General features: G+C 34.2%; 1 protein-coding gene and 1 long non-coding RNA gene across 2 annotated transcripts in view; both read left to right on the forward strand.

Moving 5' to 3' along the window:
• The window catches only part of LOC150080574 (uncharacterized), a 35,780-nt gene extending 34,905 nt beyond the window's left edge, over positions 1-875 (forward strand). The window contains exon 3 of the long non-coding RNA XR_016547432.1: positions 581-875. This is a non-coding gene — a long non-coding RNA (uncharacterized LOC150080574). The remainder of the gene's footprint in view (positions 1-580) is intronic.
• A 1,684-nt stretch (positions 876-2,559) lies between these two features.
• Positions 2,560-14,237, forward strand: part of LOC150080575 (enoyl-CoA delta isomerase 3, peroxisomal-like) — a 49,681-nt gene continuing 38,003 nt past the window's right edge. Inside the window, exons 1-2 of the mRNA XM_090381494.1 lie at positions 2,560-2,866; positions 6,074-6,288. Coding sequence (XP_090237620.1) covers positions 2,572-2,866; positions 6,074-6,288 — 510 coding nt within the window. The 5' untranslated portion in view covers positions 2,560-2,571. The remainder of the gene's footprint in view (positions 2,867-6,073; positions 6,289-14,237) is intronic.

The raw sequence follows: 14,237 nt of genomic DNA on the forward strand, positions 1-14,237 counted from the left end.
TGTTGCAGAAACTAATTAATGTTGCATGGATCTGTTTCATCAGTTAACTTTATATAAAAATTCACTTGAATATTTACAATTCTATTTTTTGTATGGGACTAAATAGCAAACTTCTACTTGATTGTCCTGCATTGTTGTGGGCATGCATACACAGTAATTTTTACTTCAAATTAACATTTTATATTTGAAATGCACACTTCTTTTAGTTTTGCTTTGTTGTTACTAAAGCTGATAATACTTTTCTCTGGTACTAGTAGTAACTGACTTTGTTTGCACTGAATAGATATATATTTCACTACTTTTTATAGAGTAGCTGCATGGAATCTAGATGTTAAACCCTGTTCTGTTGAATAAAACGCACAAATATTTCAGAATTGAAACATGCTGAATTGATAATCTTAATAGAATAAATAATAAATTAGACCATTGTATTATACTGTATAATTTAATAGCAGTATGAAGTTAAGTTTGTGTGTGTGTTGAAATATGTTTTGAAACTCAGAGTAATTGTGTTTTTGTTTTCAGGTTTATGGTTTTTATATTATGGAAATACTGATTTCTAATGTATTGCTATTTATAGGTGAAAAGACATGGGGATGAGCAAATGAAATCATGTCCGTAGAGTTTCATTCAGAAGAAGAGGAAATAATATATCTTGATTGCGGGATAGAAGATTTTGTTCAAGAATTGTCAAGTAAATTAGTAGAATCTGAATCATTAAAGCCTTGTGTTAAGCACATTGTTCACTCTGATGAAAATCACATAGAACCTCATTCTTCTGGAATATATCCTCAAAAGTATAATGCTATGCTCGAAAAGTGTATGAAAAAAAATAGTGATATTGCAGAAACAACACTAAAAATCTGTGAACCAAATTATTTAATACCTACTGTATCATTTACTTCAAAGCCAAATAATCAGAAACTTGCATTTAAAAGCAGTTTGTTAAAACCTATTGCTTCTCTACAGAATGCCTCCAAGAATGAGCTGAAATCATGTATAAATGTTACTGAAAGAGAAGCAAGACATAATTCTCTTGATCTTCAGCAATTAAAGTATAATCAAGAGAATAAATATGACACTAAGAGGGGATGCTCTATAGTGTTCAATAAAGAAGTTGAAAATATGATGCCACATAAAGAGACAAAAGTTAATGATATAGAACATCAAAAGATACTCTCTGCTAGTGAATTAGATCATAATTATAGTGATATTTTTGTGGAGTCTAGACAGCATGCATGGCAAAGAAGAGACTCATTTTCATCATGTTCAAGTGATTCTGCTGTATTTTGCAGTAGTCGACATATTCAGACAAAAACTACTGTCTCAGAAACAACAAAGGACAATTCGTGGGATGCTGAATTGAGTAAATCCTGTTCCTTAACTGCAAAGAGACAAAGACATTCATCAAATTCCTCTGCAATAAGTGCTGTTTCAGATTTCAGTTGCAAAGATCATCCTAAGCACATATATACATCTAACAACCATATACAGAGCATTCAGGCACTTGAAATAAGAAAATCAGAGGAAAGTTCCAACTGTAAACTTTTAGTGCCTTCTTTATGCATACAAGAGTCTTCCAGTTCAGTAACTAATATCCAAAGGTCTCCTCAGGATTGCAGCTTAATGAAAATGCAGCTCAATTCACCCAAACATAACAATGAAATCATTAAATATCCATCCTGTGTGAAGCCAGAACAACCTGTCGAACAGTTTACTTTTCATAATTTAAGAAAAAATATAAAATTAAAAGTTGCTTGTAATCATGATCAGTGCAGAGAGCATTTAACTCTAAGTGTTCACAGGTATGCCAAGTCTTTTAATCACACTAGGTTAAAAACACCAGAAAGTTCACCAGATTTAAAACAAGGCATTTCAACAAAGCCAGTTAAAGATGCTGGGACAAAAAAGGTTAGAAAAAGAAAATCTGAAATTGATAAATTATATGCATCTTTGAAAGAAATTCCATGGGCAAGAAAGTTTTCTCCAGAAAATATGCTATTACAAACTGATGTGAGGCGCCATTCATCTCGAATTCGAGATAGTTGTAAGTTAACACAAAGCAAAAGTAATTCAAGAAATGTTGCATCTCTGTATAAAAAGCCCCTTCCTTCTAAACAGACACATAAACATGAAAGTAGGAGGATAAAATCTTTAGAAAAATTTCTAGTACCAAAGAAAACTGTACATAAGTCTTGTACTTCAGAAAAGTCCCAGATTTCAGTTGTTCAGTCTAATTGTGTGATACCCTCTGTGGAAAAAGAAGAAACCCTTTTTAATCCAATTCACCAAAATCAAATTAAGCCTCCTATAAAATTTAAAATGGACAAAAATGTCACAAAATTACCATTACAAAAGAGCTGTAATATCACTGGAAAACAGATTCTAAAAAAATACATAAAAAATAAAGTGACTGGTAAATTAAAACCTGTTAATAAATCTGGCTCTCAAACAAAAAATTTAGAAATTAGTGTAGTAGAATTTGAAACTGCAGAATCTGTGATACAAAAAGTTTCTCAAAACAATGAATCTGGTAAAACAAATAATTTTCAAGGAACATTAGAAACAGTAATGGATAATGAACAAAGTAGCCATAATCTAGAAAACAGCATGAATAACACCAGTGCAAATTCTGTTTTTAATACTGACTTGGAAAAAATAGTGCCCATTTCTAACTGTGTACTACAGCAGCATATGCTGTATAGTGAAAGCATAGACGGTAACAATCACAGAATATCCGATATCAGCATAACCAAGGAAGATAAGGACAGTTCTGAAAATACTATTGATAAATGTAATGTGGAAAAAAAGTGCATCCATGTTTCCCCCTTACTTTGTGAAAAGACAACACAAACAAATTTTGAAGGCAAGTAAATATTTGCTATCCATAAGTTTAAATAGAATATGTATTTATGTATTAAGCTCAGTTTTTTCAATACAAATAATATTTAAATTATCAAGTTATACTATGCCATATTTAATATAATTTTTTAATCCTGATTAAAGCACATAACCCTCTTAACCGTAATTTAGTTCTAAAGCAGGCCTAGTATTTAAAATTTTTTATTGACGGCACAAAGTCATAAAACACAAAAGTATTGGAGATGTATTTATGATCACATCTGTTTTTTCTCATTTGTTTCAACAATTATCTGATTCTAAAAAAAAAAAAAAAGAGAGGTAGTAAGTGTATGCAAGAAAGAAGTAAGTTAAAATTTTATATTCACAGTAAAATTAGATTTATTTAATATTTAAGTAAAATAAATATTCATAGAGGCTTTTGTAGCTCGGTGAAATACATAAAATGCATACTTCTTAATTCCTTTCCTGAGTTTTGTTTAAAAACTGTTAAATTGTTGATCGTATTGTACTGCCTGGTTTTTTTGAGAATTAGTGTCTTTGTTCAGTACTGGTACAACATTTTCAATCCTGCTTTCAGTTTTAAAAATTTTCATGGTCTCCACTAGTTGCAACGTTTCACTCTTAAAGTTTTTGGGCTAGTTTATAGGGAGGAGAATTTTTTTTCATTTCTTTTCACAATGCTGAAATGAATTGAAATTTGTCCAGTGATTGCCAGGGAGGATTTAACATGTTTCATTGACTTACTATACTGCCACCTGGAAGTCTAAAATTCTGATGGGATTAATAGTCCTCATACTTATAGCAGCTGTGTGATTCAAATATCTACAGAACTTTTGGCATAGTCTGGTTGTTTTGCAGCAAACAGACCTGCTTTTGCCTCATCCTGGATATGTCATCCTGTGTAAAAGGCTTATAGGTACTCCAAATGCCTGATATACTGCAAATGACCATCCTGGTGTAAACCAACATAAGCAAAGGGAGAAAACTGTGGCATCAATTCTAAGTAGAAGTGTGGTAGACAAGTATTTCCACCTTGTTTAACGAATTCACTGTCATGTCTAGGTATACTAGGGATAATGATGCAGCAACTCTCATACTTGATTGTGCTTATTTTGTCAGTAGTGCATTCTTTAACCAAGTAATGCACCTGTTCCTACTCTTAGTTACCCTAACACAGCCTATGTATTTACTTGTTCCACTATGACTCCTGGCAGTCCTGGAAATCTCCATTACCTTCCTTTCCAGGCTGCTGCTCTTTTTAATAGAAGCAGTGCAAGAATCACTTTTGCCTCTGCCTGCAGCCACTGTTAATCTTTTAGTCTGTGTATCCCCCCCCAAGCTAGCAGTTTTCTGACCCACCTAACACTGCCTTGATAGCATCAGCAAATATTCTTGCACTCTTTCTATTTAAGTGTTACCCCATCCCTATAGTAGCAGTCTGTCCTGTCAACAAGCACAGACCAGGCTGAAAAAAATTCTATCCCTTTAGCCTTGCACAATCTCTCCAGGGCCAAATTGATCGACAAGCCTCTCACCATATACTCCCTCCTATCGTATCTGGGCAGAATTGCAGACACTTTCACATTCAACCCTAGAACACCAGAACTGAAGAAACAATGACATTGTGAGTGTGTGCCATACTTATGGTATGAGCACAAGGAAGATCCAGTTGATGAATGACTGAATTGCACACCATAATGCAAGTACGCAAGTTTAGAGTGACACCATATGAGCTCAGCTTGACTCTGGAAAGTTTGTACTTGATCATCAGCCAGGAAAGTGTTATTTACTGGTTTTGGGATCATAAAAAATTGATTCTCGAACTGATTATCGAATTGATTATCTGGAGAGAAGAGAAACAGCGACAAATACTGTATGTGCTTCTGACAACCATTTAAAGCCAGAAATTAAACATACCTCAGGAGACGTGTGTCCTTGGGTGGGTGGGTGTGTGGGTGGGTGTGTGGGTGTGTGTGCCTGTAGTATGGTAATACCCATTCTCACGCTGACGTTTCTTCAGCAAATCAGATACATGGGATAAATTTGAGATAATACCCATCCTCTATATTCACTAGACTTAGCTACATGTGATTATCACATTTTTAGGCCACTAAAATATGCACTAAGAGGACATCACTTTTTTTTTTCAAATGAAGTGGTCTAGATGGAAGTGCACAAGTGGCTTCAACACCAACACAGAACTGATTCTCTCAAGGAATCTGTGCGTTAATACAGCATTGGAGGAAGTGTGTTAAACATAATGGGGACCACACTGATGATTGACACATGCATAGTTTCCTTGTTTGTGAAATACGACTTTTATTTAAATTTTCTGGTTTTCATTCGAATGTCCTTCCATATGAAAAGACTTAGTAACTTCCAACAACGTCAGTGGGTCAAACCATAAAGAATTAAAAATTGTAAGACCATTGTAACCACCTTTGGAAAATACAGGGTACACCCTTCATTTAATCTTGACTGGTTATATCTTTAAATAAGTCACACGTGAATACACTGTGATCACACATGAATACACTATGCAAATGAGTTCATGAGAACAGACTAATAAGGCATGTTATCTCTATTTACAGCAGTACAGGTAGTGGTACTCAACTTCTCACAGTGAGATAGTTAATTAGTGCATATCTGCAGTTAGTTAATTAGTGTGTAACCTGGTTCAGAAAGAATCAGGTTACCAGTTTCTAAGCTTTTTTTTTTGTAATAGATACTGACAAAATGAAAATCATTTAGATTTTTTATTTAGGTTATTTAGATATTTGTTATTGGCTATAATAAGAAAACAAATTGTAAATCTCAATACGTGACTGCACTATGAGTATTTTTGTTTGTGAACCATCCCATATGTCTACTTATGAAAGTTAAAAAAAAAAAAAAAAAAAAAAAAAAAAACACAAACCTTGTGATTATGGCAACTATTTTGATATTTGTATATTATTTTTCTAAGGGAAAAATATCAGTGGACGATCTCAGTTGATGGCCTTGTTATATACTTCTAAGTGTTGAGATATAATTAATTAGCCACACACAAAAGTACAGTGTTTTGCATATGATATTTTATTTATAGAGTATTTGTGAAATTAGATATAGGGAGAGAAAAAAAAAGGAAGTAAATGTTTATTATGGTGTTAAATCTTCCCCTCTCCCTCATTGATTATATTTAATATTTGTCTTTTCTCTATTTTCCTTTTAGGACCTAATCACGTGATTCTTTATCAACACCCCCCTCGTGAAAGAAGCAGAGTTGCATCAAAAATAGGAAATTTTGAGACTCAACCACCAAGGTCAAAATTTGCATATCATGGATTTACCTTTCATTATAAAGGCATTACTGTTAAAAAGAGTGATAATTTTACTGAGGTTGTTTTGAAATTAAGTGACAACAAAGACATCTTTTTGACAATTGAGGTTTGTATTTATACCTTTTACTTCAATATATTTATCAGTTCAATTTCAGCTTTAATGAGAATACATGAGTGGTGATCAGAAATTTTTAAATTATGAAAATACTCCACTTAAAATAAATTTATAGATTTCTAATTGCAGGAAACAAATTTTCACACACCAAGTACAGAGTGTTCGAAAATTCTGGAACAATGGGATTTACATTACATATGCTTACTCTCATTTACAATATGTGTTCAATGTGTCCACCCTGACTCTCCATGCATTTTCTCAGCCAGTGTACCATATTTGTTTGAATTCTTCTCAGCATATTGAGATTGATAGTAACACAAGCTTTGGTAATTCTCTCCCTAAGATGACGAAGATCTCGGATTTTTACAGCCTACACCTGTGCCCTCAGGAATCCCAAAATGCAAAGTCCAGTGGGTTAAAATCAGGTTATTGTAATGCCCACTCCACTGGTCCTCTCCTCCCGATCCGTTGATGAGGAAACACTTCATTGAACCAATGACGCACTCCAATTGTGTAATGTCCATCTTGCATAAACCATTTGGGTTGTTCCCCAATTAAATCAAGTTCTGGTACCATTTCATCACCCAACATTTTCAGGTATTTTTTGCCATCCACTGTTTTTTCGTAGAAGACTGGTCCGATGATATGTGTGTCCCATACACTACACCATTAATCTGTCTGCCCCTTGTTCTTTGCTACGAGAGAACCAATGAGGGTTTTTGGCCAACCAGTATCTGAAATTCTGCTTATTCACTTCTCCATTTATATAAAAGTTTGCCTCGTAAAAGAACATCAAACCTCAAATCAAATCATCAAATTCTCGTGTGCTTCAATTTGGCGCAGAAACCATTTGCACATTTCGAGTCATCGATCAGGATCGTCCTTGATCAGATGATGCAGGATTTGAAGTTTGTACAGGTGAAACTTTCTTTTTTTCAGAATGTCATGCACTGTGCGCTCTTGGGCACTCCAATTTCAGCTTTGGTCTGTCTGACGTATTTCTGTGGGCTGGCATGAAACAGCAATCACTCCAATTCAAGTGTCTTCACTTACAGAGAGGTGACCACATCAAGGCTTTTCAGTGACAGATCCAGTGTCTTTAAATTTCTTCACCAGTTTCCCAACTGCACTGTGTGTTATTGGATTCCTTTCAGGATGTCTAGCATGATTCATCTTCCACTTCCCTCTAGATCCATTCCTGACAACCGCTAAGGACCCTTTCATCCAGTGGTAATGCCATTTTTCACCTGTAAAGAAAACATATTTTTATCATTGGTCCCAGACTTTTTGGACACCCTGTATATTTAATACACTAAATTAACTTGCTATTTGTTGATGGTGTTTCTGAACCCATTTTGTTAATTCTGTTTTAAAATTTACAGAATTGGAATAAAAATAAAAATGTTATTTGTTTAAAAGTTGCACAATACTTAAGTGAGGTATTAAAGATAATATTTTGTAAATTAATTTTAACTTAATATTTAAAATTCCAAAACGTGATATAGACTACGTCTTGTTATTAAAATTTATAAATGTGGAACAGAACAACAGCTTGCCTGATGAAATGAAGACTGTTTACTTCTATTAAGACATAAGTTTCTGTTTCCCAAGTGTAGGCCTACATTTGGTGGAGTTAAAAAAAAAAAAAAAAAAAAAAAAAAAAGTAGAGGAAGAAAGGGATTTGGGAGTTACAATACAGTTGGACATGAAGTTCTCCAAGCAGTCTAGATGGCAAGGAAGGCTCTGTTCTGTTGATGATTTATCAGACATTTTCTTGCAGAGATAGGAAAGTATAAGACAGTCTCATTGTATAGGGCAATTGTAAGACCACAACTTGGAATACTGTGTCCAAGTATGGAGATTGTGTCTAAAAAAAGATATCAAGCTTCTTGAAAGGGTCCAAAGGTTGCCAACCTGCTTCGTGAGATCTGCAAAAGGTATCTGTGTGAGGAAAGATTGAATATTTGTGCTACAGAATTTGATAACCAGTTACCCAAGAAGAGCCCTCATTAATGTATATAAGGTTTTGAGAGAGGTTAGTAAAATGAGTGAAGTGATTGCAAAAGCAGAGGCCATAAATTCAAATTATTGAGAAAAAGATTTAGATAATTGTAGAAAATTTTCTTTTAACCAGTTGGTTGTTAATTATTGGAATAAGTTACCTCCATGGATAATTGAGGTTGACAGCTTGAGCAAATTTAAAGGTCAACATAGTTACCTATGTGAGGAGAGAAACAAATAGGTTGTTTGTTCTTTTTTATTTTTTTATATATATATTTTTTATTATTATCAATTTTTATGTATTCCTTATTTTTATTATCTATTTTTATATATATATATATTTTTTTTTTTGTTATTTACTTAATTTTTTTGGGTCAGCACAGCAAAAGCCTGTTTCTTCCTTGCACTATGTGGCTAATACAGTCAGTCCTCATATAACGCAGTAGTTGTGTTCCTAGAAGCTCTCATGTAATATAAATAACAGGCCTTATAGGAAAAATAGGGCTAGGTGTTGACCACTGAAGACTGAACACACATTTATAACCAAAACAATACCAAACAATTAATAATCATAATAAAATACTTACGTATTTTATTACAGTTATTATATAATAAAATATTGCTAATGCTTTTGCTTTTATCGTATGCAAACTTGTTTGTGATCTCTTCTTTGTTTGATCTTCTATCCAAACAGATAACAGACGTCCCATCTCTTCCAATTCTTTGTCTTGATCTAATGGATTTTGTTACACTTTGAGTAGTTCCTGCTATAAAAGTTGCTTTTATTTTCTCTGCATTCTTTCTAATTGTTCTCAGCATTGCCTCATTTAGGCCTGTAGCTTGCACAATTTCACACATTCTTTCATTCTGGTTAAAATGTTTCACAATTTTGTATTTTATGAAAATATTTTCTTTTTCTCTCTGAACCTGCAGTATCTTCACCAGCACACTTCCTTTTCACACTTTTTTAAAGTATTTTACTAATTTTTAGGGAATAAAGCACAATTACAGTATAAAAAAACAAATGAGGAGACACGCTTGATATGCACAAACAAAGCAGCGCACGTGCCGCAACTGAGTAAAAAACGCAGTAAGTGTGTTGCATTCAGCAGTTGGGTGATTCTGCCGTGTTCAACTGCCATTTCTTAAGCAAATTCAGTTCATGTTTTTTGTGATGTCGTACCCCTATTTATCTTGTATGACTGAATTTGTGTAGTGTAAACACGTGTTATACGAGGAATGATAAAAATAATTTTATTTTTTATGCATACTGAAAATAAGTATAAATTGTTTATAAAAGATCTCAGCAGCCTGATAATTACAAAGCATTTTATTTTTCAGTACCTTGCTGCCAAGTTGCCTAAACCGAATACAGTATACCCATTTTACTGTGTTTGTATGACCATGATCTATTTTACTGTGTTTGTATGACCATGATCTATTTTACTGTGTTTGTATGACCATGATCTATTTTACTGTGTTTGTATGACCATGATCTAGGGCTTAGGTTCCCAAACTTTTTCGGGCCACCGCCCACTTTGCAAGACATAAATTTTGTAACGCCCCCCCATTATAACAGTTTTCCACGTTCAAGCTGTTTGATATTTTCGACGTAAATAGCAACTAATGATACATTACTGCTTGTGCCGTTAATTTATTTAAAAAGTAGTGGCCAATATGTGCTTCATCGTGAACACAGTTATTGCTATACAGATTTTGATGAAACATAGCCCATATGTAAAGATTGTAAAGTGTATGCTCGAATAACATTATGCACAGTTTCATACAATGGTTTAAATATGAAAATTCGGAATACATATTAAGAGATTGAAAATGCATTAGTAAGAATCTTATTGTAATAATTAAAACGCCATCAAATATATTACAAAATTGTTTATTTTGAACTTATAAAGTAAAAATACAAAGCAAAAATAACAAATTAATGTGAAGGATGAGTCTGATGCATTTTTAAAAGTTTGTTAATATCGGGTTCAACTTTCGTTAAAAACAGTCATAAATCGCCACGCTCAGTTATATGCAGTCGGTTCCTTTTCTTAGATTGGAAATTCGCTACAGCACTAAACCCACGGTCAGCCAAATAAGAAGATGGAAATGCAATTAAAAATTTATGCACTATTTCCCATAATCCAGGGTACAGTGTCGGTATTGATTTCTGAAGCCAGAACTCTTGGTATCCACTTTTGAATTTTATTTTTAGTTCTTCATTTGTTGTGAGTTCTATGAGTTCCTCTTCTAAATTTGATGATCTTGCTGTGTTTACATGTGAGAAAGGGTCTAGAACCCAATTTGGTATATTCGTGTTTAGAATATCCTTGAATCGCTCATTAAAATCAGCATGAAGAACCTCCAAGTGTTGGCAGTATGTAAGGAAATCTTCCTTTTTGAGAGACACTGCTGATAAATTTGAAAAGTGGCTATATTCCCCTTGGCCTAGATTCCGCTTGAACAGAAGAAGTTTCTCCACAAAAGTGTTAGTATTACAGGTATCACCAGAAAAAGAGATACATTTAGTTATAATGTTCTTTTTGGTTAAAACATCACATATCATATTTGCAGTTGTGTGTGACTGCTCATTTGGTTGATTAATTATATCTAATAATTTACATTTAGTTCCACCGTTTTCATAGTCAAAGTACTGAATTAAAATTGGGAATATTTTCAGTGAACCATTGCTAGCATCTGTTGAAATGCTTATATATGGTACGTTCTTTAAATCATTCATTACAAGATCAATTGTATGTGGTCCAAAAATATTATTTATGATTACCTTAGCCCTGCCACACAACATTTTTTGACAAATATGTGAATCAGGAAACATTCTTTTCATTAGCGCAATCCAGCAAGCGGTATGATTAGTGATGCATTACCGTATATGCTGCCATGCCTTCAGAAACTCTGATGAGTTTAACATCCTTGTTAGGTACAATAAATTTTTCCAAAACATTTGATGAAGCCGATGCACATCTGGTGTTACGCTTATGTTTTTCACTGTTCAGATGTTCTTTCAAATCAAGTTTTTCTTTATTGGCAACAGAAATAACACTATTGCAAATGATACAGATTACATCATGTTTAGTTTTACCTTTCTTGAATGAAGGATGTTCTTGAAGCATTTCATTAGTTACTATGCACTTCCTTTTTCCCATGTTTTTGCAGAAATACTGCATACCATACATTGCTTTCTTTTGAAAAACAGTAGCAACTACTTGCCAGGGACAAAAACATAAAACAATACTTTGATATTATCAATGTTTTTTCTGCGATAGTGCGTACTGTGGCACTTTTCTGTTATAGCCACCGTAACTTCTGCGCTATCTATTGGCGGCCGCGTAAGCTATAACGCTCTCCATTGACGTAGATATGACAGCACGTGTGGTCTGTGATATTTAATGAAAACCCGACGAAAGCGCAGCAGTCACGGTGGATATAACAGAAAAGTACCCGTACTGTATGTACCATAATTTGTTTGGGTATCACTCACATTCTTATAAGTGATGCTTAAATTAATACAGAGGGTGTAAAAATTTAAAGTGAATGTAAATCTCGAGTTGTAAATAGAAAAACTAGGACAAACGAGGACAAATTTTAAAAACCTGCGAGGACGTCCGAGGACCCCTTAAAAAAAGAGGACATGTCCTCGGAAACCCAGACGTATGGTCACCCTACCATGATCTCATATTGTTGACCTGGGTGGGATATGCCAACGGTGATTCAGTGGACATCATTGTGGATGACTGCACCGGGCATTGCTCTTTCACTTGTCTGGCGTGCTCTTGTTGATCTTGATGCTCTTTCCAAGTCAACATTGCCATCAGCAGATCCCACCATCCAGGTGGGATCTGCTGATGGCAATGGCCTCTCCCCTTGCTTTGGGATTTGCCTATTCAGGAAGCTACACTGCTTGGCTCCTTCTTGTTGACCTGGACATGCCCTGCCTCTAAGTGGGATATGCTGATGATGCCTCAACTTCCTTCATGTGTGGGATTCAACCTCCTGTCGTAGCAACTATTCAGACCCTACTGCTTTTCCAGCATTGGATCTGGTGGCTGCACATAGGATCTACGTCTCTCTTCTGTGGACGGTGTAGAACTTCTCCACATCATGAGAGACCTTTGCTGACTCCTGTATGCCCAAGAGTGGGGTTTCTGCAGATGCTGGGATATATCTCTTCCAGCCAGGGATCGTTCTCAGCGAGTTGAGTGCCCTCACCGCCAGCTACATAATCAGAGCCCCCCATTTACACATATAGCATCAATAAAAGCAATGCTATATTGTATCTATGTCTCCGAATTTGGTTTCATGGACCTGCTACATAGGACCAATATATGACTAAACATAGAGCTATCTTATCATTCTCTTTACAGTTTACTGTTCAGAGTAATAAAATGTCACAGCATAAACATTTAAAAGAAAGAAGGAGCAGAAATAATTGGATTAAAAATTTTACTGTAATTTAACTCTGTGAGGGAAAAAAAAATATGATGAAAAAGCTGGGTCATCTTATACAATGAATTTATGACTAAACACGAAATTTCAAGGCAAAAACTAGAGATCAGCTAATACATCAAGTCAGGAATTACAGTATATTCCAGCATATTAAATCATCTTAATATGCTGGTGTTAAGATCTCATTTTTATTTTTTCAATGAGAATTGAAAAAATAAAAATATTATCAATAAAGCTTATTTAACAAAAAATAATGCTATGTTTGAAAAGAGCTTTCTGTCCACTTTTACAAATAATTTGATATGTGTTTTGCCATTAGCAGACTAATGGGAGTGCAATTGAAATTCATGAAAACTATTTGAATCCTATGAAAGCTACAATAAAATTATCAGCTTCCAAGGAAATTTTGTAACAACTTCATAAGCAGTAACAGACACTTTCGTCATTCAAATCTATCACATCCAGTTATATAGAGTTCACTGTTATAGTATGAATGAGTCCTCTTGGACCATTTACTATTTTCCTCTGTGCTGTACTATATATCCTGCTTTAGCCCTAGAAAGAGTATGCCCTCTTTCCTTTAATGCTTACTTCACACCATCAATCAACCTGCCTCTTGATCTGTCTTTAGGCATATTACACTTTAGCTTCCACTGTCTGTATAATTAATCTCCCTTCTCCCATCCTTTCTACATATCCATAAGTTTGTTTCTCTTACCTTTGATTAGATATTTGTTAACTCCATGATTAGATAATTAGACATTCGATTAGACATTTTTTATCCCTTAATTCCTTGTTTGTAATATGGTTTTGCCATTACTTCATGTGTTCCATTTATTTTTCTTAAAACTTTCATTTCAGATTATTCTAATTTTTGTTCAATTCCTTTTTTTTTCTTACTCATCTAGCAGCTACATAGGTTAAAACTGTGTTATAAATAACTAATTTTATCGTTTGCCTAATTTCTATTTTAGTATTAGTAGTGACAAATGATGCAAGAAAGCAAGCGTACTCAAAATACCTTCTTACGTTACCTGCCCAACACCTCTAATAATCTGTCTCATTCTACTTTAAATTTATTCAAACTACCTACTTCCAATACTAGGTGGAAGTTTTGTTCCAACAATCCACTGCCTGCTGGCTGAAACCAAATTTCTGCACATCTATCCTATGTGCATCCTTCCTTGATTTCAATTTATTCTTCCTAGTGAATGAAGTGTGTGTGTATAGACAATTGTTTGTCCCCTTTGGAAGCATAATTTGAAAAATTTGCTGAGTTATGTTTTTTTTTTTTTTTTTCAAATTATTCTTTTTAAAAAAATGCATTGTACATGTACATATGCATTTTCCAGACACCCTATCTCTGTTGATAACATACATAAAAAAATAGAATAACAGTGCTGCATCTGAGAAAATTCCGCACTTACTGCTTTTCTTGGCCTCTTGTAATGGATGAATACTGACAGATGCTG

Source organism: Mastigoproctus giganteus, chromosome 9 (genome assembly GCF_048544385.1).
Source record: "Mastigoproctus giganteus isolate SK-2022 chromosome 9, ASM4854438v1, whole genome shotgun sequence".
Classification (NCBI taxonomy): domain Eukaryota; kingdom Metazoa; phylum Arthropoda; class Arachnida; order Uropygi; family Thelyphonidae; genus Mastigoproctus; species Mastigoproctus giganteus.